The 22,984-nt window shown below is 41.9% G+C and overlaps 1 protein-coding gene across 1 annotated transcript in view; it reads right to left on the bottom strand.

Moving 5' to 3' along the window:
• Nucleotides 1-301: 301 nt before the first annotated feature.
• LOC142186402 (uncharacterized) overlaps nt 302-22,984 on the bottom strand; it is a 214,353-nt gene continuing 191,670 nt past the window's right edge. The window contains exons 2-8 of the mRNA XM_075261252.1: nt 16,335-16,445; nt 16,062-16,223; nt 14,581-14,689; nt 12,085-12,182; nt 8,401-8,509; nt 2,515-2,517; nt 302-1,970 (exon numbers count right to left, since the gene is read on the bottom strand). Coding sequence (XP_075117353.1) covers nt 445-1,970; nt 2,515-2,517; nt 8,401-8,509; nt 12,085-12,182; nt 14,581-14,689; nt 16,062-16,223; nt 16,335-16,412 — 2,085 coding nt within the window. The 5' untranslated portion in view covers nt 16,413-16,445 and the 3' untranslated portion in view covers nt 302-444. The remainder of the gene's footprint in view (nt 1,971-2,514; nt 2,518-8,400; nt 8,510-12,084; nt 12,183-14,580; nt 14,690-16,061; nt 16,224-16,334; nt 16,446-22,984) is intronic.

Raw genomic sequence — 22,984 nt, 5'->3', positions numbered from 1 at the left:
TGAATGGGAAGTGTTTAGAAGCGCTCGCATGTACGACTCGGAATGAGCCGAGCACTTACGCCGTGTGAAGGGGCCCTAAGGGTGTTTATTTCTGTACATGACGTTTGCACCAAATAATAAATAAATTGGGAAGTTTGTAATATTTTGTTTCCATTTGTTGTATCATTTGCATATCATTACCGTGTCTATCCATCTTATGATTTCCAGAATTCCAAGACTTTTCTTTCTTCCAGTTGCAATTTCACTGCTGAAGAGTATAGTAGTGAATACACTTTGGATTAGGGTTGTAATGACATGTGAAGCGTTGGTTTGGCCTCCCTGGCAGAAAGCCAAGTGGTCAAGTACCTTCTGCTGTCTAGCCTTGCTGAAACCTTTTAGCAGGCTAAAAAGACAACCAGAGAATTCTGATGACAATGGTATTATCCAAACAATTATCCTGGAGAGCTATATCTGAGGTAAAACATTTGCTACAGTCTGAATGTTAAAATGGCTTCGCTTCTTATGCTGAGCAAGAGCTGCCTTGTGGCTATAACATTTCCCACATTCTGAACATGAGAATGGCTTCTCCCCTGTGTGGATTAACTGATGATTAACTAGCACCGATTTCTGTCTAAAATACTTCCCACAATCTGAACACGAATAAGGTTTCTCTCCTGTGTGAGTTCTGTGATGTTTCACAAGATCCGACTTCTGGCTAAAACATTTCCCACACTCTGGACATGAATATGGCTTCTCTCCTGTGTGACTTCGCAGATGTTCCATTAGACTTGATTTTCTAGTGAAGCATTTCCCACACTCGGAACATAAAAATGGCCTCTCATTTGTGTGAGTTCTCTGATGTTTAACAAGACTTGACTCCTGGCTAAAAGATTTCCCACATTCGGAACATGAAAACAGTTCGTCCCCTGTGTGGGTTATACTATGCTCGATAAGATGTGATTTCTTAATAAAACATTTCCCACATTCTGAACATGAAAATGGTGTCTCTCCTGCATGGACTACCTGATGTTTAACAGCAGCCGACCTATGGCTGAAACATTTCCCACATTCTGGACAAGAAAATGGCTTCTCCCCCGTGTGAGTTCTCTGATGTTCAATAAGACATGATTTCCTCGCGAAGCATTTGCCACATTCGGAACATGAATACGGCTTCTCCCCTGTGTGACATCTCTGATGTTTAACAACATCTGATTTCTGGATAAAGCATTTCCCACATTCTGGACATGAAAACGGTTTCACCCCTGTGTGAGTTTTTTGATGTTCAACTAGGTTCGATTTGGTGGTGAAACATTTGCCACATTCGGAACAAGAAAACGGTTTCATCCCTGTGTGAGTTATCTGATGTTTAAAAAGATCTTGCTTTCGTGTAAAACATTTGCCACATTCCAAGCATGAAAATGGCTTTACCCCCGAGTGAATTTTCTGATGCGTCACAAGGACTGATTTCTGCATAAAACATTTCCCACATTCAGAACATGAATATGGCTTCTCCCCTGTGTGAGTTCTCTGATGTACGATGAGATCGGACTTCTGTTGAAAACCTCTATTACATTCTGAGCATGAAAATGGTTCCTCTCCTCGGTGTCTTCTTTCATGTTTAAAAAGAACTGATTTCTGCCGAAAACTTTTCCCACATTCTGAACAGGAAAATGGCCGCTCATCTCTGTGAATTCGTTCATGCATAGAAAGATTTGATTTCTTAGAAAAATGTTTTCCACATTCAGGACATGGGAATAGTTTACTGCCCGTCTCTGCTGCGCTTTGGTTCCCAATAGGTGATTGATCAGATGAAGGTTCCCTGGAAGTGGTGGGATCGTTAGATCGATCCCCGCTGTGAAGGACTGAGGGTATAGTTATGGTAAGAAGCGCTGCAGAATCTTCTCCATTATCATCTTCTCCTACATTGTTATAGCTTAATTCATAATCTGGAGATACAATGAGATGTCCCATGAAGTTATTAGTGCAGTCATCTGTAAGATAAGAAAAGATTGTATTTCAACTGCAGAAAAACACAACAAAGAAGAGAAAAACTTCTACCTAACACTTTGCACCTTATCCCGAAAATATTCACTGAACAGTAAGGGATAGAGATGAGCGAACACTGTTGGGATCAGCCGATCCGAACAGCACACTCCCATAGAAATGAATGGAAGCACCTGTGACGCCGGCCGGCCGCCGGCAAAGTGTACGTGCCAGGTGCTTCCATTCATTTCTATGGGAGCGTGCTGTTCGGATCGGCTGATCCCAACAGTGTTCGCTCATCTCTAGTAAGGGACACTACCTACCCATAGAATATATACTATTAAAACATCACTTTTATTAAACTCATCTTAAAAAACAATCAAAAATTGTTTAAACACCGAGCTCAAAGTGTTACCTTCAATTGTGAGGAACAAACTGGGGAGTGGGTTAACTATGTCTGTTAGTCCCTATATCAGGGGCAAAACCCTCACTCCCTAGTACAACCAGTGGCTTAATCCCAGACACCAGAGCCAAGAGAAAAACCTCTAAAACAGGCTCAATGATTAACACCCCCCCCCCTCTGAGGCTACTGGCCTAATGCCAAACCAACAGAGAGGAAGGGGGTATCAAGAGCCAGGTCTCTCAAGGGACTATGCCAGGAGAACAACCACATTACCTAAGGAACTGACCCTACGCGTTTCCTCTTAGGATAGGATTCATCAGGGGTCTCAAAGTGTCCTCACAAACTAGAAGCAGCCAAAGCTGCTGTTGTATATGGCGGTGTGATGTCTGACCGCTGGCAGGACCGCCACTCTACATTCAGCCGTGAGTTGCCCTGCCTCACCGCAGTCTTTTAATCTCTCTACCACTCCTCCCAGAAGTCACACATCCAATCGTGTGTCTGCTCCAAACACACCTCCCCCTCCATACTTCTCCTTGTCGCCCGGCTGTATATCTGTCCCTCTATTGGCTTGTGCAGACGAGCCCTTAGAGCCACGCAAGCAGTCAGGTGATTGGGCGTACTAGCACCTCCCCTTTGTCTCATACACATCCTACGAAGGCCACTACAGCACAGATGCGCATGCGTACCCACTACTTCGTCGGCTCATTTTGACGCATGCTTACGGACTTAGTCCTTTTACTCTACACATCTATACACTTGTGTATGGGCTTTACCTTTGTGCATTGTACTACAAAAGCAAGAGCGGCCTCCCAAAAATGGCCGCCGGCCGGCATGCGCAGTCGGCTCTACTAGTGTCTCACTGGCAAAACCAACTGCGCAGGCGTCGGAGGTGACGCAGGAGGAAGACGACAGAGAAGGGGAGGATCCAGCTGAAGTTAGAGGTGTCGCTGGAGCCTGTTTTTGAGCAGCAGTGGGGACGCCCCCATTGCATTTTCAGCGCTGGGGCCCGCCCCCATCGCTGCGAGAGAACTAATTTGAATACCGGTAAAAACCGGTATTTCTAAGGGACGGCGCAGCGGAGATCACATCTAAAGGTAAGAGACGAATAGCCTTTCTAAAGGCTATTCCGACGCCTTATCCACAAAAAAAGGGTTTTAATGGTAGAATCCCTTTAACCCACTCCCCAGTTTGTTCCTCACAATTGAGGTTACGCTTTGAGCTCGGTGTTTAAACAATTTAGGCTTTTGATTGTTTTTTAAGATGAGTTTAATAAAAGTGATGTTTTAATAGCGTATATTCTATGGGTAGGTAGTGTCCCTATATATTCTATGGGTAGGTAGTGTCCCTATATATTCTATGGGTAGGTGGTGTCCCTATATATTCTATGGGTAGGTAGTGTCCCTATATATTCTATGGGTAGGCAGTGTCCCTATATATTCTATGGGTAGGTGGTGTCCCTATATATTCTATGGGTAGGTAGTGTCCCTATATATTCTATGGGTAGGTGGTGTCCCTATATATTCTATGGGTAGGTGGTGTCCCTATATATTCTATGGGTAGGTGGTGTCCCTATATATTCTATGGGTAGGTGGTGTCCCTATATATTCTATGGGTAGGTGGTGTCCCTATATATTCTATGGGTAGGTAGTGTCCCTATATATTCTATGGGTAGGTGGTGTCCCTATATATTCTATGGGTAGGTGGTGTCCCTATATATTCTATGGGTAGGTGGTGTCCCTATATATTCTATGGGTAGGTAGTGTCGCTATATATTCTATGGGTAGGCAGTGTCCCTATATATTCTATGGGTAGGTAGTGTCGCTATATATTCTATGGGTAGGTAGTGTCGCTATATATTCTATGGGTAGGTAGTGTCCCTATATATTCTATGGGTAGGTAGTGTCCCTATATATTCTATGGGTAGGTAGTGTCCCTATATATTCTATGGGTAGGTAGTGTCCCTATATACAGTCCTATGAAAAAGTTTGGGCACCCCTATTAATCTTAATCATTTTTAGTTCTAAATATTTTGGTGTTTGCAGCAGCCATTTCAGTTTGATATATCTAATAACTGATGGACACAGTAATATTTCAGGATTGAAATGAGGTTTATTGTACTAATAGAAAATGCGCAATATGCATTAAACCAAAATTTGACCGGTGCAAAAGTATGGGCACCTCAACAGAAAAGTGACATTAATATTTAGTAGATCCTCCTTTTGCAAAGATAACAGCCTCTAGTCGCTTCCTGTAGCTTTTAATCAGTTCCTGGATCCTGGATAAAGGTATTTTGGACAAACAATTCAAGTTCAGTTAAGTTAGATGGTCGCCGAGCATGGACAGCCCGCTTCAAATCATCCCACAGATGTTCAATGATATTCAGGTCTGGGGACTGGGATGGCCATTCCAGAACATTGTAATTGTTCCTCTGCATGAATGCCTGAGGATTTGGAGCGGTGTTTTGGATCATTGTCTTGCTGAAATATCCATCCCCGGCGTAACTTCAACTTCGTCACTGATTCTTGAACATTATTCTCAAGAATCTGCTGATACTGAGTGGAATCCATGCGACTCTCAACTTTAACAAGATTCCCGATGCCGGCATTGGCCACACAGCCCCAAAGCATGATGGAACCTCCACCAAATTTTACAGTGGGTAGCATGTGTTTTTCTTGGAATGCTGTTTCTTTTTGGACGCCATGCATAACGCCTTTTTTTATAACCAAACAACTCAATCTTTGTTTCCAAAATGAAGTTGGCTTCTCCAAATGTGCTTTTTCATACCTCAGGCAACTCTATTTGTGGCGTACGTGCAGAAACGGCTTCTTTCTCATCACTCTCCCATACAGCTTCTATTTGTGCAAAGTGCGCTGTATTGCTGACTGATGCACAGTGACACCATCTGCAGCAAGATGATGCTGCAGCTCTTTGGAGGTGGTCTGTGGATTGTCCTTGACTGTTCTCACCATTCTTCTTCTCTGCCTTTCTGATATTTTTCTTGGCCTGCCACTTCTGGGCTTAACAAGAACTGTCCCTGTGCTCTTCCATTTCCTTACTATGTTCCTCACAGTGGAAACTGACAGGTTAAATCTCTGAGACAACGTTTTGTATCCTTCCCCTGAACAACTATGTTGAACAATCTTTGTTTTCAGATCATTTGAGAGCGGGCTGTCCATGTTCGGCGACCATCAAACTTAACTGAACTTGAATTGTTTTGTAGAAAGAAATGGTCCAAAATACCTTCATCCAGGATCCAAGAACTGATTAACAGCTACAGGAAGCGACTAGAGGCTGTTATCTCTGCAAAAGGAGGATCTACTAAATATTAATGTCACTTTTCTGTTGAGGTGCCCATACTTTTGCACCGGTCAAATTTTGGTTTAATGCATATTGCACATTTTCTGTTAGTACAATAAACCTCATTTCAATCCTGAAATATTACTGTGTCCATCAGTTATTAGATATATCAAACTGAAATGGCTGCTGCAAACACCAAAATATTTAGAACTAAAAATGATTAAGATTAATAGGGGTGCCCAAACTTTTTCATAGGACTGTATTCTATGGGTAGGTAGTGTCGCTATATATTCTATGGGTAGGTAGTGTCCCTATATATTCTATGGGTAGGCAGTGTCCCTATATATTCTATGGGTAGGTAGTGTCCCTATATATTCTATGGGTAGGCAGTGTCCCTATATATTCTATGGGTAGGTAGTATCCCTATATATTCTATGGGTAGGTAGTGTCGCTATATATTCTATGGGTAGGTAGTGTCCCTATATATTCTATGGGTAGGTGGTGTCCCTATATATTCTATGGGTAGGTAGTGTCGCTATATATTCTATGGGTAGGTAGTGTCCCTATATATTCTATGGGTAGGTGGTGTCCCTATATATTCTATGGGTAGGTAGTGTCGCTATATATTCTATGGGTAGGCAGTGTCCCTATATATTCTATGGGTAGGTAGTGTCGCTATATATTCTATGGGTAGGTAGTGTCCCTATATATTCTATGGGTAGGCAGTGTCCCTATATATTCTATGGGTAGGTAGTGTCGCTATATATTCTATGGGTAGGTAGTGTCCCTATATATTCTATGGGTAGGTAGTGTCGCTATATATTCTATGGGTAGGTAGTGTCCCTATATATTCTATGGGTAGGTGGTGTCCCTATATATTCTATGGGTAGGTAGTGTCCCTATATATTCTATGGGTAGGCAGTGTCCCTATATATTCTATGGGTAGGTAGTGTCCCTATATATTCTATGGGTAGGCAGTGTCCCTATATATTCTATGGGTAGGTAGTGTCCCTATATATTCTATGGGTAGGTAGTGTCCCTATATATTCTATGGGTAGGCAGTGTCCCTATATATTCTATGGGTAGGTAGTGTCCCTATATATTCTATGGGTAGGCAGTGTCCCTATATATTCTATGGGTAGGTAGTGTCGCTATATATTCTATGGGTAGGTAGTGTCCCTATATATTCTATGGGTAGGTAGTGTCGCTATATATTCTATGGGTAGGTAGTGTCCCTATATATTCTATGGGTAGGTGGTGTCCCTATATATTCTATGGGTAGGTAGTGTCCCTATATATTCTATGGGTAGGCAGTGTCCCTATATATTCTATGGGTAGGTAGTGTCCCTATATATTCTATGGGTAGGTAGTGTCCCTATATATTCTATGGGTAGGTAGTGTCCCTATATATTCTATGGGTAGGCGGTGTCCCTATATATTCTATGGGTAGGCAGTGTCCCTATATATTCTATGGGTAGGCAGTGTCCCTATATATTCTATGGGTAGGCAGTGTCCCTATATATTCTATGGGTAGGTAGTGTCCCTATATATTCTATGGGTAGGTAGTGTCCCTATATATTCTATGGGTAGGTAGTGTCCCTATATATTCTATGGGTAGGCAGTGTCCCTATATATTCTATGGGTAGGCAGTGTCCCTATATATTCTATGGGTAGGTAGTGTCCCTATATATTCTATGGGTAGGTAGTGTCCCTATATATTCTATGGGTAGGTAGTGTCCCTATATATTCTATGGGTAGGCGGTGTCCCTATATATTCTATGGGTAGGCAGTGTCCCTATATATTCTATGGGTAGGCAGTGTCCCTATATATTCTATGGGTAGGCAGTGTCCCTATATATTCTATGGGTAGGTAGTGTCCCTATATATTCTATGGGTAGGTAGTGTCCCTATATATTCTATGGGTAGGCAGTGTCCCTATATATTCTATGGGTAGGCAGTGTCCCTATATATTCTATGGGTAGGTAGTGTCCCTATATATTCTATGGGTAGGTAGTGTCCCTATATATTCTATGGGTAGGTAGTGTCCCTATATATTCTATGGGTAGGTGGTGTCCCTATATATTCTATGGGTAGGTGGTGTCCCTATATATTCTATGGGTAGGTGGTGTCCCTATATATTCTATGGGTAGGTAGTGTCCCTATATATTCTATGGGTAGGTGGTGTCCCTATATATTCTATGGGTAGGTGGTGTCCCTATATATTCTATGGGTAGGTGGTGTCCCTATATATTCTATGGGTAGGCGGTGTCCCTATATATTCTATGGGTAGGTAGTGTCCCTATATATTCTATGGGTAGGTGGTGTCCCTATATATTCTATGGGTAGGTAGTGTCCCTATATATTCTATGGGTAGGCAGTGTCCCTATATATTCTATGGGTAGGTAGTGTCGCTATATATTCTATGGGTAGGTAGTGTCCCTATATATTCTATGGGTAGGTAGTGTCCCTATATATTCTATGGGTAGGTGGTGTCCCTATATATTCTATGGGTAGGTAGTGTCCCTATATATTCTATGGGTAGGTAGTGAATCTTTAGCTATAGAATATACATATTGTTGCTCTGTGATATACTATCCCGAAAATGTGGCTCGCCTTCTGTGAACTGGTGATGATGAATTGACCTCATAATACCTGGGCTTGAACCAGATCGTCTCTCTGGTTAAAGACAGAACAAGGCAAATATGAGACTCTCTCACCAATTATGGGTTATCACTCACCGGTGCTGATATCTGTAGGATTATCCTCCATCTTATACATCTGGGTTACACCCGCATATGTCTCTTCTTCTATTACAAGCTCATCTTTGATATCGAATGGTTCTTTAACCTAATTCATAATAAATTGAGGAAACAATGTAAAAGTATGAAGACGATGAGAATAATGTACGGGTATGTTCTCATAGATCTGAAACAGTATAGATTTTTCTGCAGTGAATTACGGTTCTTGCTGTGGAAATGCTGCAGATCTGATATTCTGCATTACATTGTTTGTTGCACTCTACAGATCCCACAATTTCATCTAGTTGTGTACTCCGAACCTCATTTCCATAACTATACATAATAACCATAGATCTGATATTCAAGGGGCTAGCAAATTGTATGTTTGTATGTATATTGCGACCATATGCTGCGTCCACCTTGGCAGTGCTGACTAAGGCATTTAGACAACCGGGGTGCAAAGCAGCTGTGAAAAATATCTTACACCCGGGGGTGGCCAAAAATAGGATATGCTGCCGTGTGACCTCCATCAAAAAAACAGACGTCAACGGCCATTAATCACTGTTGTGTGAATGTAGCTTAACTCTGTCTGTCCAATATATAGAAATATATTCCAACAACCATAAGTAAGATCTCACCTCCACCTACCTGATAATCCTGCTGGGCATCCTGGGAATACGATGGACTGGAACATCTTTCAAGTGGATTTCTCTTACTGGGTCCATCTGTAAAAGAAGCACATACATACATTATATATCTGATTATCAAGCGCTGTACACTTGTTGGTGATCCTTCAATGTACTGGGGCCATACAAATTGTAGGGAGATTTTCTTGGACAAAGACAACAGTATGAAATGAAAGGGATTTTACCCCCACCAGGGTCTTATCTTAGGTGACAGCACATGGCTGCAGAGAGGGGCAGCTCACGTGATAGTACTAGTTGAGCACCTATTTGCCTTTAGCTTCTGGGACACCCACCAAGACCAGTCCTATTGATGGTATTAAACTTGACAGACATATGGGAGGACCTATAGGGCTTGTGGGCCAGAAAACTCTCCTACAAGCCATGAAAAAGTGAAACAAAAATTCAGACTTTTTGAGTTTGCGCTACACAAGCCACTTTCCTCAAAGCAGGCGTGGTGAGGTAATTTTGGGCGCAGGACCATCTGCTCCGTCAAATTTATCATGGTGTAAGTGACACCAGAATTCTACGCCAGCAACAAGCTAGTGTGGATTTTCGTTTCATCACAAGGACCCCAAAGGTTGTTCCCAATTGAAGACGAGGTGTGTACCATGTCATAGATTGGTTGCGAGCTCCATTGGGGCAGAGACTATCAAGACCGGAGTGGAAAACAACAGTTTTGATAAATCATCCCCTAAATTCCATGAAGAACTGGGAATACCCATGGAGTTCGCTCCGCTGGGAACCAGAAACTTTTTCAATAACGTAAATGGGCTGTTTTTGTACCCCCAACCTGGTAGACAGGAGAACATGCCCCACCTTTCTCTTAGACAGAAGATCAAGCCTTGTACGGATATTTCCAGAGTAGAACACGAGCCATTAGAAGGAGAATTCAGACATGGCATCTACTTTCTGCTGCAGCAAAAACCACATGGGGTCTAACAGTGTTGCAGAGGATTTCAGGAATTGCTAAACAAAAAAGAAGTTAATTTGTGACCCTTTGATGGACATCACTCACCTGTGCTCATATCTGCAGGGCTTTCCTCCTCTTCCTCCTTACACAGCAGGGTTAGATCCACATAAGTCTCCGCTTCTTCTGTTATAACTTCTACTTTCATATCACTCAGATTTGTAACCTCCTAAATCAGCAAAAAATTATCAGACTAGTATCGTAAGAAAATATTTCACGGCAGCGGCATAGATTTATTTCATGTTGGAGGATTATAAGTCACAGTTTCACTAGGAACGTAAAAGAGGATTACTATACATGGTTAATTTTATTTTCTTAAATATAGACCTAATGGCGCCGCCCCCTTGAGTGGCTGGCTGCCTGATACAGGGCTCCAAGCTGGGAGCAACCTCTATCTTTCCTTTTTCACTCTTTTTCTCTGTATCTTCAAGAATCCGGTAACTAAGCAAACTAGCACTATGAATTAGCAACTATAAATCGATGGAAGACCCTGTGGAGTATTTTGTTTCTATTGTAAAGCATGGACAATGACTCAAGACCTGGTTCAGCTGGTTTCCTGTGTGTATACGTGCCTGCTACCAACCCCACCAGGAGCTAAGGACAGCATATCTCACCATGCGGTATGGTGGAGAAACCTACATGGAAGTGTGGACTTCTTCGTTCAAGGAGATGATTTTTGGCGTCTATTGCTGATGTGTGAGGATGCCTACAGCTGACTGGTATTTCTGTCTATTACCGTGGACACGTGGGACTCTGTTACAACCTGGGAACCTACCATCACCCACCTACCCATGTGTTTATGGAAGCTTGGCAAGAGAACAGCACCATGTATACCTGGATGGCTTCGGACTTCTCTGGGCAGTAGAACACAGTGGTAAGAAGAAAGGAGGAGGAGGAGGAGGAGGAGGAGGGCTTGTGATGAAGGACATTTGGGGCATTTTTTTGTGGTTAATGGACAATAGCGCTGATGCAAGATACCGAACTATCAGATGTGAGCACGAGATCTCACCACCTACCAAAGGAACTGCTACATGTTATCATGATAGCTGCATATGTCCCCCACCTTTGCAAAAACGTTTTTGCCTGTTATATCTACATGCTGTGACCCCCTCCTCGTGTCCTCCAACCACATTCGGCTGTATTATTAACATCAATCTGTACAGAGAACTAAATGATCCTGAAGTGTGTCTGTGTTTCTTTCTTTCTTAGTTGCTATGATTCCTAGGATTTCTCTGCCATGAGCTTGTATGTGTTTTCCTCTCTTGTTATATACTACTGTACCATCTATGAAACTGTATCACTGAAATTTCCCCATTGTGGGACTATTAAAGGATTATCTTATCTAAAAGAGAGAAGAAAGGACCACCCCCGAGGAGCAAGAAACCTGGACATAACAGTAAGTCCCCTCCGCTCTCATTTATGTGGATTATAGAGTTTATGTGCAACGTAAGTAATAAATGATAACCAGTCATAAAACGTATAACATCAAGTAAGAAGGCAGGCGGCAGTCACATACAAGTCTTAAAGGTATTCTGTAAGGTCCAAAATGTATCCGAAACCAATAATAGTGCTATGTAAGGGCCTTTAATAGAAGTGGAGACATACCTGTGTGGTCACAAACCACTGAAGCAACGCAGAGATAAGTATCTTTTTATGGATATCCAAAGAAGCCTGCAAGTGCACTGGGGGTGGGGCCTAATTTACGGACAGACAAATGCTCCAACTCTCCTGTGGAATCAGTGCCCAATGTCTCTCCACTTCAGCAGTCATTGACAGGCAGATCTAGTAAATCAGGCCCCATGCCCTGAAGCACTTGCAGGCTGATATACATATTCATAAAAAGATGGCTACCTCTGCATTGTATTAGGACAGCGCCTGCAAAAGGTATTAGGAGAAGATTAAACAACAGCTTTGCAGACTGGTTCTAAGGTAGCCACTCCACATGCAGCCCATGAGGTAGCCATCGCCATGGTGGAACATCTGATTTACAGACAATGAGCGACTGTCATACACATGGAGTAGATCTTCTACCTGATCATCCTGTGGGACATTCTGATCTTCCTCTGGATAACTCTGAGACACTGGAGGACTGGGACATCTCTCTTGTGTTTGCTCCTTGCAGGTTTCATCTGTAGAAGACATACACAGCAACTAAACACAGAGATCCACGTACAAAATTGCACAAGAATTTCAAGAATAAAATTGAATTTAATAATTTCATTACAGCAAAAATGAATGTACAGTTCAGTGCTCAATGATGTATTTGTAGCCAGGGATGTATCAGTGACACAGGGCAACCATGACTACTCTATGCTATAATAACTAATCACATATTAAGGAGGGTCCCCGGTGACTTTCTTTGAAGTAACAAGGCTCTAGTTATATCACTGTGATTTTCACGGCCGACTTGCATTCATGTGGGACCAGTTTTCAGGGATCCCTCATAGACTTGAGTCTATTGAGGAATCTGTGAAAGTAGACAAAAATACAACCTGTCCTGTTTTTTAAGGTCTGGTAAACAGCCAATGATGTGAATGGCTTTATATATTGATTTTAATGCAACCTGTTAAGAAACGGCCTTCCCATGTTTGTGTGAACAGAGTCTAATATCACAAGTCATGTGCAATAGCTTTCTAGAGAGGGATCATTGATTCGGGGACTTACTCTGTCATATATACAGTGCTATGAAAAAGTTTGGGCACCCCTATTAATCTTAATCATTTTTAGTTCTAAATATTTTGGTATTTGCAACAGCCATTTCAGTTTGATATATCTAATAACTGATGGACACAGTAATATTTCAGGATTGAAATGAGGTTTATTGTACTAACAGAAAATGTGCAATATGCATTAAACCAAAATTTGACCAGTGCAAAAGTATGGGCACCTCAACAGAAAAGTAACCTTAATATTTAGTAGATCCTCCTTTTGCAAAGATAACAGCCTCTAGTCGCTTCCTGTAGCTTTTAATCAGTTCCTGGATCCTGGATGAAGGTATTTTGGACAAACAATTCAAGTTCAGTTAAGTTTGATGGTGGCCGAGCATGGACAGCCCGCTTCCAATCATCCCACAGATGGTCAATGATATTCAGGTCTGGGGACTGGGATGGCCATTCCAGAACATTGTAATTGTTCCTCTGCATGAATGCCTGAGGATTTGGAGCGGTGTTTTGGATCATTGTCTTGCTGAAATATCCATCCCCGGCGTAACTTCAACTTCGTCACTGATTCTTGAACATTATTCTCAGGAATCTGCTGATACTGAGTGGAATCCATGCGACCCTCAACTTTAACAAGATTCCCGATGCCGGCATTGGCCACACAGCCCCAAAGCATGATGGAACCTCCACCAAATTTTACAGTGGGTAGCATGTGTTTTTCTTGGAATTCTGTTTTTTTTGGACGCCATGCATAACGTCTTTTTGTATGACCAAACAACTCAATCAGTCCACAGCACCTTCTTCCAAAATGAAGCTGCCTTGTCCAAATGTGCTTTTGCATACCTCAGGCAACTCTATTTGTGGCGCACGTGCAGAAACGGCTTCTTTCTCATCACTCTCCCATACAGCTTCTCCTTGTGCAAAGTGCGCTGTATTGCTGACCGATGCACAGTGACACCATCTGCAGCAAGATGATGCTGCAGCTCTTTGGAGGTGGTCTGTGGATTGTCCTTGACTGTTCTCACCATTCTTCTTCTCTGCCTTTCTGATATTTTTCTTGGCCTGCCACTTCTGGGCTTAACAAGAACTGTCCCTGTGGTCTTCCATTTCCTTACTATGTTCCTCACAGTTGAAACTGACAGGTTAAATCTCTGAGACAACGTTTTGTATCCTTCCCCTGAACAACTATGTTGAACAATCTTTCTTTTCAGATCATTTGAGAGCGGGCTGTCCATGCTCGGCGACCATCAAACTTAACTGAACTTGAATTGTTTTGTAAAGAGGAATGGTCCAAAATACCTTTATCCAGGATCCAGGAACTGATTAAAAGCTACAGGAAGCGACTAGAGGCTGTTATCTTTGCAAAAGGAGGATCTACTAAATATTAATGTCACTTTTCTGTTGAGGTGCCCATACTTTTGCACCGGTCAAATTTTGGTTTAATGCATATTGCACATTTTCTGTTAGTACAATAAACCTCATTTCAATCCTAAAATATTACTGTGTCCATCAGTTATTAGATATATCAGACTGAAATGGCTGCTGCAAACACCAAAATATTTAGAACTAAAAATGATTAAGATTAATAGGGGTGCCCAAACTTTTTCATAGGACTGTATAGTTGTGAAGACATTTTCTTCCTAACATGGGACAACTGACATCTGGAATGTCACTGTAGGATCATAGAGTGGATTTCCTGGACCTATAATATATTTTATGGCCTTTTTAGAATAGGAGCCCTAAAAAAAGTGTAAAAAATATCTAGCAAAAAAAGATATGTAAATAAAGGCTAGCAAAACACATAGTATTAAAGCAGCAGTGTGTGAACAAAACCTTACAGTCATTAGCAAGGAAGGCCTCCTTGTACCTGGTGATGTGGTGGTCATGACGTCCTTGTACAGGTCCTTGTGTCCTTCTATATACTCCCACTCCTCCATGGTGAAATAGACGGTGACATCCTGACACCGTACAGGAACCTGACAACACAATGACACAAACTCAGTAAGGAAAAATAGTCAACCAAAAGCCATGATGGTTGTCACATTGCATGGACTATAGATGGTTACAATGACAGCTCATCATTAGTCCCCTGTCACAACACAAGAACTGATCTGGGTCTTCCTACATGTACGGAGGGAACTTGGTCAATATTAGGCTAAAACTATGAAAGGTATGAGATGTTACTAAGGCTAGGTTCACATCTATGCTGAGTCTCTATAGGGGACTCCGCAGCAGAGTCCGCTGAAAAGTCTGTGCCGGTCTTTTCTCGCCACCGGTTTCAGTATAAAAACAGCAGAAACATGACAAACCCCATTATAATCTATGGGAGTCTGCGAGTAACTGCTGTTTTAGTAGATAGGCTCGGCGCAAGTGTGAACCCAGTCCTGGATATTAATATTTGTAGATTTGTCTTTACTTTAAGTCCAATATTAACTGCCTGATTTATTACTTCACATTTTGGCTTTTCTTCCTTTGCAGACAAGACTACAGCAGTCGTCCAGAAAGCTCCCTCCCAGAAGCACTCCATCATCCAGAAACCTCGCTCCCAGCCTTCCCAGCAGAGCTCACCTCTCCAGTCAGCAGCTCAATCATCATCCAGAAACCTCCCTCCCAGCCTTACCAGCAGCGCTCACCTCTCCAGTTAGCAGCTCAATCATCATCCAGAAACCTCCCTCCCAGCCTTCCCAGCAGTGTTCACCTCTCCTGTCAGCAGCTCAATCATCATCCAGAAACCTCCGTCCTAGCCTTACCAGCAGCGCTCACCTCTCCAGTCAGCAGCTCAATCATCATCCAGAAACCTCCCTCCCAGCCTTCCCAGCAGTGTTCACCTCTCCTGTCAGCAGCTCAATCATCATCCAGAAACCTCCCTCCCAGCCTTCCCAGCAGCGCTCACCTCTCCTGTCAGCAGCTCAATCATCATCCAGAAACCTCCCTCCTAGCCTTACCAGCAGCGCTCACCTCTCCAGTCAGCAGCTCAATCATCATCCAGAAACCTCCCTCCCAGCCTTCCCAGCAGTGTTCACCTCTCCTGTCAGCAGCTCAATCATCATCCAGAAACCTCCCTCCCAGCCTTCCCAGCAGCGCTCACCTCTCCTGTCAGCAGCTCAATCATCATCCAGAAACCTCCCTCCTAGCCTTACCAGCAGCGCTCACCTCTCCAGTCAGCAGCTCAATCATCATCCAGAAACCTCCCTTCCAGCCTTCCCAGCAGTGTTCACCTCTCCTGTCAGCAGCTCAATCATCATCCAGAAACCTCCCTCCCAGCCTTCCCAGCAGCGCTCACCTCTCCTGTCAGCAGCTCAATCATCATCCAGAAACCTCCCTCCCAGCCTTCCCAGCAGCGCTCACCTCTCCAGTCAGCAGCTCAGCCATCTTGTTGGTCAGGTCCAGGATCTCCTGATAGCGGTTTCTCTCATGCATCAGTGAGAGAGGTGGAGACACCGTGACAGCATCCTGCTTCCTGCTCCATCCTTCTTCCTCCTCAGGTATCTTCTTCACTACTATGTAATCCTAGACAAGGTGAGAGACATTGCTGTCACTTTACACATTCCCCTCACCACGCCATTCGTGCCCTTCTTCTACGAAGAGACACAATACACAACATGTCCCAGGATCCCTCACCTCTCCAGTCAGCAGGCAGATGATCTCCAGGGTGAGGTTTAATATTCTCTCTGCCACCTGTTTTTGGTCCATGTCCATCCTAAGTAGATCAGTCAGGAAAAGATGGATTTTCTTACTATAGAAGCCAGAGAAAAGGTCAGATAACACTGGAATTCATTTCCTCTGAAAGAATACTAGTATTGTCATATCCAATATATACACTAAACATAAATTGCAAGAAAAAACTGTCAGTTTGGATAACCAATGTGATTTTGTACTTGGCTTCGGTTATTACATTATTTACAAGCCTTTGCCTGAAGTTTCATTTGGATCAAACAAGTCCAAACCGCAGCTGCTATTATACTGTGAGGTCTCATCAGACGCTCGGAGTATAATGATTGGAGGCCCCGTGGAGGTGAGCAAATCTAAAAAACAGAGTTACTCATCTATCCTGGGCTCCAGCACTGGTCTTGGTCATCTTCCATCTCTTGAATAGCATCACTAGCCTGTCATTGGGCCTCAGTGGTCCCTGATGTGGTCTGAAGAAGACCAACTCATATTCGAAAAGGGGCATGTTAGAACGTGGCCTAAATAACCGCCATATATTGTAATTGAAGTAAAATCTCTGTTTAATCTGGATTTTAATTTAGATCATAATCACCCAGGCCTAATTACAAGGGTCCGACTCTTTGATAAAGGTTCTCATATAGGGCATCCTACAAAAAAAAAACTCTCCATTGAATAAATAACCATACTCTGAATATTTCTGCGTCACAAATCCTTAGTGATCTGGGTAATTAATGGTCTGAAAATTTTACTATGGCCTTATTCACATGGCTGTATTTTTGGTCCATGTGTACATCAGACTGCACATGGACGTATGGTCTTGTGACATGTAGCATGCATTATTTCTGTCCACACTGAGGAGGACATGGACTTGGAGTTTTCATGTCCATCTCCTCTGCAGATATAACACAAGGATGAAAACTGTACATTCAGATTCAGATATGGGATAGGGTTTTGCAGATATCGAAAAACGACATAAATAAAAATAAAACGTCACTTTTATTATTTATATTAAAAGATAGTGAAATGAAGGACAAGGAAATAAACCAGTCTGAGGAATAAGTGATGTGTCAGGTCGGCTGCACTAAAGTCATCGGGTACTGGTCAGTGCTGAACCAACTAAATTACGTATAGTCATCAAAAATGGATGACCTACTACAGTCAGCTGCTTATGGCTGGTCATTCCCACTGAATGTAACATCAGTCATCCCTGCTCTTATTTCAGGGCTACTTAAAGGGGCTCTATCAGCAAAATCATGCTAATAGAGCCCCTCATATGCGTAGATAGCCTTTAAAAATGTTATATTAACCCCTGGTCCCGTTTTTAAATAAAAGCATAAAAACATATATGCTAATCTTACCGAACGTACATCGGGGGCGGTGATGCACGATGCCGCGTCATCTTCGGGCACGCCTGCCTCTTCTGTCTTCTTGGAGCGATGCCCTCTGGTCCCGTCTCATCTGCCGGCTTCTTATTGGTCTTCTTCCGGCTTGAGGTCTTCAAATCTCGCTCCTGCGTAGTAGCGCTTCCCTCTGGATCGCTACTGCACAGGCTCACTCGCCATTTTACTTAATGGCAGTTTGCGAGCGTGCAGTACGCTTGTGTAGTTCTATGGGGACTGGCAAGTGAGCCTGCGCAGTAGTGCTCCAGAGGGAAGCGCTATTACGCAGGCGTGGGATTTGAAGACAAGAAGACGGAAGAAGACACGGAACCAGAGGGCGTAACTACAAGAAGACAGAAGAGGCAGGCGTGCCCGAAGATGAGGTAGCATCGTGCATCCCTGCCCATGGTGCATGTTCAGGTACGATTAGCATATATGTTTTAATGCTTTTATTTAAAAACAGGACCGGGGTTTAATATAACATTTACAGTAGATGAAGGAGGTAAGGTCCGCAACTCTTGTTCGTAATAAAAATATATTTTATTCCATTATTTTAAAAAATTGGCAAAAGATACCATGACGAAAAGGTGAAAAGAAACAAGAAAAAGTGAAAAAATAAAAACCCTGAATATTACATATCTGGCTTGGCTAACGCGTTTCGAAACCACAAAGGTTTCTTAATCATAGCCTGATGGATGCCCTATATAAACTGGTACTGACTATTCCCTATATATAGCACTAGCTGGTACCCGCGACTTCGTCTGCGGTGATTGCAGCAGTGGGTATATACAGGCGCGGGTAAGGTTTTCGTAGTGTGTATAAGGTATGGGATATGAAATGTAACTTTGTATCTTGTTTTTGCTATAATTCAGAGAATACGTGAGACTTTTGTGTTGCAGTTACTTTGTATTAGAGCTGCTATATATACGGTGTTGTGAGAAACTTTACATAGTGACTTTGGGACAGAGGTATTTGAAGTTAACCCTTTCCCGCCAATGGCATTTTTTGATTTTCGTTTTTCATTTTTGACTCCCCTCCTTCTAAACCCCATAACTTTTTTATTTCTCCGCTCCCAGAGTCATATGAGGTCTTAATTTTTCCTGGGACAAATTTTTCTTCCTGATGCCACCATTATTTATTCTATATAATGTACTGGGAAGCAGGAAAAAAATTCAGAATGGGGTGGATTTGAAGAAAAAATGCATTTCTGCGACTTTCTTACGGGCTTTGGTTTTACGGCGTTCACTGTGCAACCAAAATGACCTATCCCCTGTATTCTGTGTTTCGTTACGATTCCGGGGATACCAAATTTATATGGTTTTATTTACATTTTGACCCCTTAAAAAAATCCAAAACTGTGTTAAAAAATTTTTTTTTGAAAAGTCGTCATATTCCGACAGCCGTAACTTTTTTATACGTCCGTGTACGGGGATGTATAGGACGTCTTTTTTTGCGGGGTCGGGTGTACTTTTTAATTCTACCATTTTCGGGAAATGTTATTGCTTTGATCACTTTTTATTCAAATTTTTATCAGAATCAAAACAGTGAAAAAACGGCGGTTTGGCACTTTTGACCATTTTTCCTGCTACGGCGTTTACCGAACAGGAAAAATATTTGTATAGCTTTGTAGAGCGGGCGATTTCGGGCGCGGGGATACCTAACATGTATGTGTTTCACAGTTTTTAACTACTTTTATATGTGTTCTAGGGAAAGGGGGGGGGGGGTGATTTGAGTTTTTAATCCTTTTTATTTGTTTTTATATTTTTTTTACTTTTTTTTTGCATTTATTAGACCGCCTAGGGGTATTGACATGGGTGGGCGGTGTCGCAGATTGTCAGAGCGGTGGGGGTTGGCAAACATGGCTGCTCCGGAGCGTTAAAGAGAGCCTCCTGGAGTATCGGTAAGGTGAGGGGCAAAGTGGTAAAGTCTATGTATATGTGATTGTGTGGGGTTAGGGGCGAGGCTGTAGAGGGCAATATGAATTTTGTGGCTTGCTATGGTCCAAAGTGTGTGAGATTGCAGAGATAGTGGTGTGAGTTTGGATTTTGTGGGGGTCCTGGCACAAACGTATGTGCGCTATTGTGACGAAAAGTAGCCTATTGCGCAATCGGGTGTAGTGACTATGTTTGTGGAAACTTTCAGCCAAATCGGTCGAGCGGGTTTTGCGTGATTGAGGAACAAACATCCACACACACAAACATCCAAACTCACAAACTTTCACATTTATAATATTAATAGGATGTTCGGCAGGTGTAACTAGTTGACTTTCTGACCCAGAGGTACTGACTTCCTGTTCTACATTTTATAAATAAAGATTTCTTCAGACAAAACTGTTTCAATTCATAGTACTACTGATTCAATAAAAACATCCCTAAATTACCCTATTCACTGTGTGTATACAAAGTCCACATTTTTATACATATATTTAGAAGGGAAATAAACAAAACCATATACAACCAAAATAGGGGGAAGGTTAAACACTGTATCATAAACACGATGTGAAGACTAAGAAATCTATCACACTTTATAAGCATACTCGAAAAATACATATTCTCAAACCCTTGCGACGATACATTCCCCAGGTCAACTGTATCTGGCCGACTTTTTCCATATACAATTTCCTTTTATAAGTTTCCTCCGGTCACGTGACCTGGGATCCACCGATAACCATTCACCTGGTCCCATTCATAATTTTTCTTCCGATCACGTGACCGGAGCCAACCAATCATATCACACTACCTCTCATAAGAGCATAGTGTAATCCTGACAGTTGTATGAACAGAGCAAGATGACCAAGAGATATCAAACCAAACATCGAGTCGATATGTCTACGGTCATCAAAATTTGCAAAGGTAAGTATTAAATTTTCTTATTTTCTTTTGAAAGTTCTCAAGATGTTAATTGGACTTTACGAGGTAAATAACGAATTCAAACTGCTAGAAAAAATTGTTTATATTACTAACCTAATCTCATTAACAGAAGATGCCTGTCTGGAGGCTTGTTTACGACTTCCTACTGGAGGGGCTTCATTTTGTATTTTAAGAGTAAATTAAACCATTATTGTTGGTTAAATCCTAACCTGGTATTAGCATCTTATTATCTTTATATAGTAATTTATTTACAATCACATTGCCGCACAACAAAATATAATACTAGATACCATAGATTGATTGAACTTTTAATAAATCAGGGATAAGTCTGATCTCATGTTTAGACCCTGCGGTTGTCTACACCCAAACCGCAGGATCCATAGGGCTTCTCTTTTAAGCAAAGTTTCTTTGATGTTGCCTCCCCTTGGGGATTCCTGGATGACATCTATTCCCCAAAATCTAAGTGTGAAAACTGATCCTTTATGGACTAAAGCAAAATGCTTAGAGGCCCCCGACATCCCCTCTAACATGTTCTTACTGCTATCCTTTATGTGTTCCATAATTCTTATTTTCAAAGGTCTAGTTGTGCACCCAATGTATTCCACCCCACAATCTTCACACCTTATGCAGTAAACTACCGCTTGAGTACAACAGTTTATGTGTGAACGGTATCTAACTTCATAGTTTGTAACTAGACTCGACAATTTAGTTCTATTGCTAGTATACTTACACGTCTTACATTTTAATTCATTACATTTGAAAGAGCCCATTTTCTCTTTCGGTTTTTTATTCTCTGTATGAAGGAAACTAGGAGATAACGAGTTTCCTAGTGTTGCCCCCCTTTTAGGTACAAATTGTTCACCTCTCTCCAAGATTTTTCATGTAATCTCGTCGGCTTCAAGAATAGGTAAATTTCTTTTGATTATCTTTTTAATATCTTTGAATTCAGGGCTGAAGGATGTCGTAAATGCTATTTTATGTGTATCTAATTCATTATTCACCTTACGATCTAGAAATAGGGATTCCCTTTCTTTCTCATCTACCAATTTTAGTGCTTGTTCGATCATCCAATTAGGATAGTCTCTTAGTCTCCCTATAAGTTTTTCAGCTTGTTTAATACAGTCTTCATTATTACTACATGCTCTTTTAGCACGTATCAGCTCCCCCACAGGGACGCCCCTAACAGTGGCACTCGGGTGTTTGGTTTGATATCTCTTGGTCATCTTGCACTGTTCATACAACTGTCAGGATTACACTATGCTCTTATGAGAGGTAGTGTGATATGATTGGTTGGCTCCGGTCACGTGATTGGAAGAAAAATTATGAATGGGACCAGTTGAATGGTTATCGGTGGATCCCAGGTCACGTGACCGGAGGAAACTTATAAAAGGAAATTGTATATGGAAAAAGTCGGCCAGATACAGTTGACCTGGGGAATGTATCGTCGCAAGGGTTTGAGAATATGTATTTTTCGAGTATGCTTATAAAGTGTGATAGATTTCTTAGTCTTCACATCGTGTTTATGATACAGTGTTTAACCTTCCCCCTATTTTGGTTGTATATGGTTTCGTTTATTTCCCTTCTAAATATATGTATAAAAATGTGGACTTTGTATACACACAGTGAATAGGGTAATTTAGGGATGTTTTTATTGAATCAGTAGTACTATGAATTGAAACAGTTTTGTCTGAAGAAATCTTTATTTATAAAATGTAGAACAGGAAGTCAGTACCTCTGGGTCAGAAAGTCAACTAGTTACACCTGCCGAACATCCTATATATAGGGAATAGTCAGTACCAGTTTATATAGGGCATCCATCAGGCTATGATTAAGAAACCTTTGTGGTTTCGAAACACGTTAGCCAAGCCAGATATGTAATATTCAGGGTTTTTATTTTTTCACTTTTTCTTGTTTTTTTTTCACCTTTTCGTCATGGTATCTTTTGCCAATTTTTTAAAATAATGGAATAAAATATATTTTTATTACGAACAAGAGTTGCGGACCTTACCTCCTTCATCTACATACGAATCCCTTCTTCTTTAAAGTGCAGAAGAATTAGGTCGTGCACCTTGCGTCGAGTGGTGAGTTTATATAACAATTTTTTTCATTTTTTGATATAACATTTAAAGGCTATTCACACATACGTGGGGCTCTATTAGCATAATTTTGCTGATAGAGCCCCTTTAATCCAGAGGCTACATACCAAACTGTCTCAACCTCCCAGAGCTCAACGTTAGGTGGCAAATAAGAACGTACAGATACACTGCTGTAATCTCCCCAATATCATGGGAGAAGACAGGTAAGTATCGGGATTGTAGACACGCAGTCAGCTGTTACTGTCCTGTTAGCCGGC

The sequence above is a fragment of the Leptodactylus fuscus genome (assembly GCF_031893055.1).
Source record: "Leptodactylus fuscus isolate aLepFus1 chromosome 10 unlocalized genomic scaffold, aLepFus1.hap2 SUPER_10_unloc_1, whole genome shotgun sequence".
Lineage (NCBI taxonomy): Eukaryota > Metazoa > Chordata > Amphibia > Anura > Leptodactylidae > Leptodactylus > Leptodactylus fuscus.
Note: the sequence above shows the minus strand (reverse complement) of the source record. Positions and strands in the feature narration are given on the sequence as shown.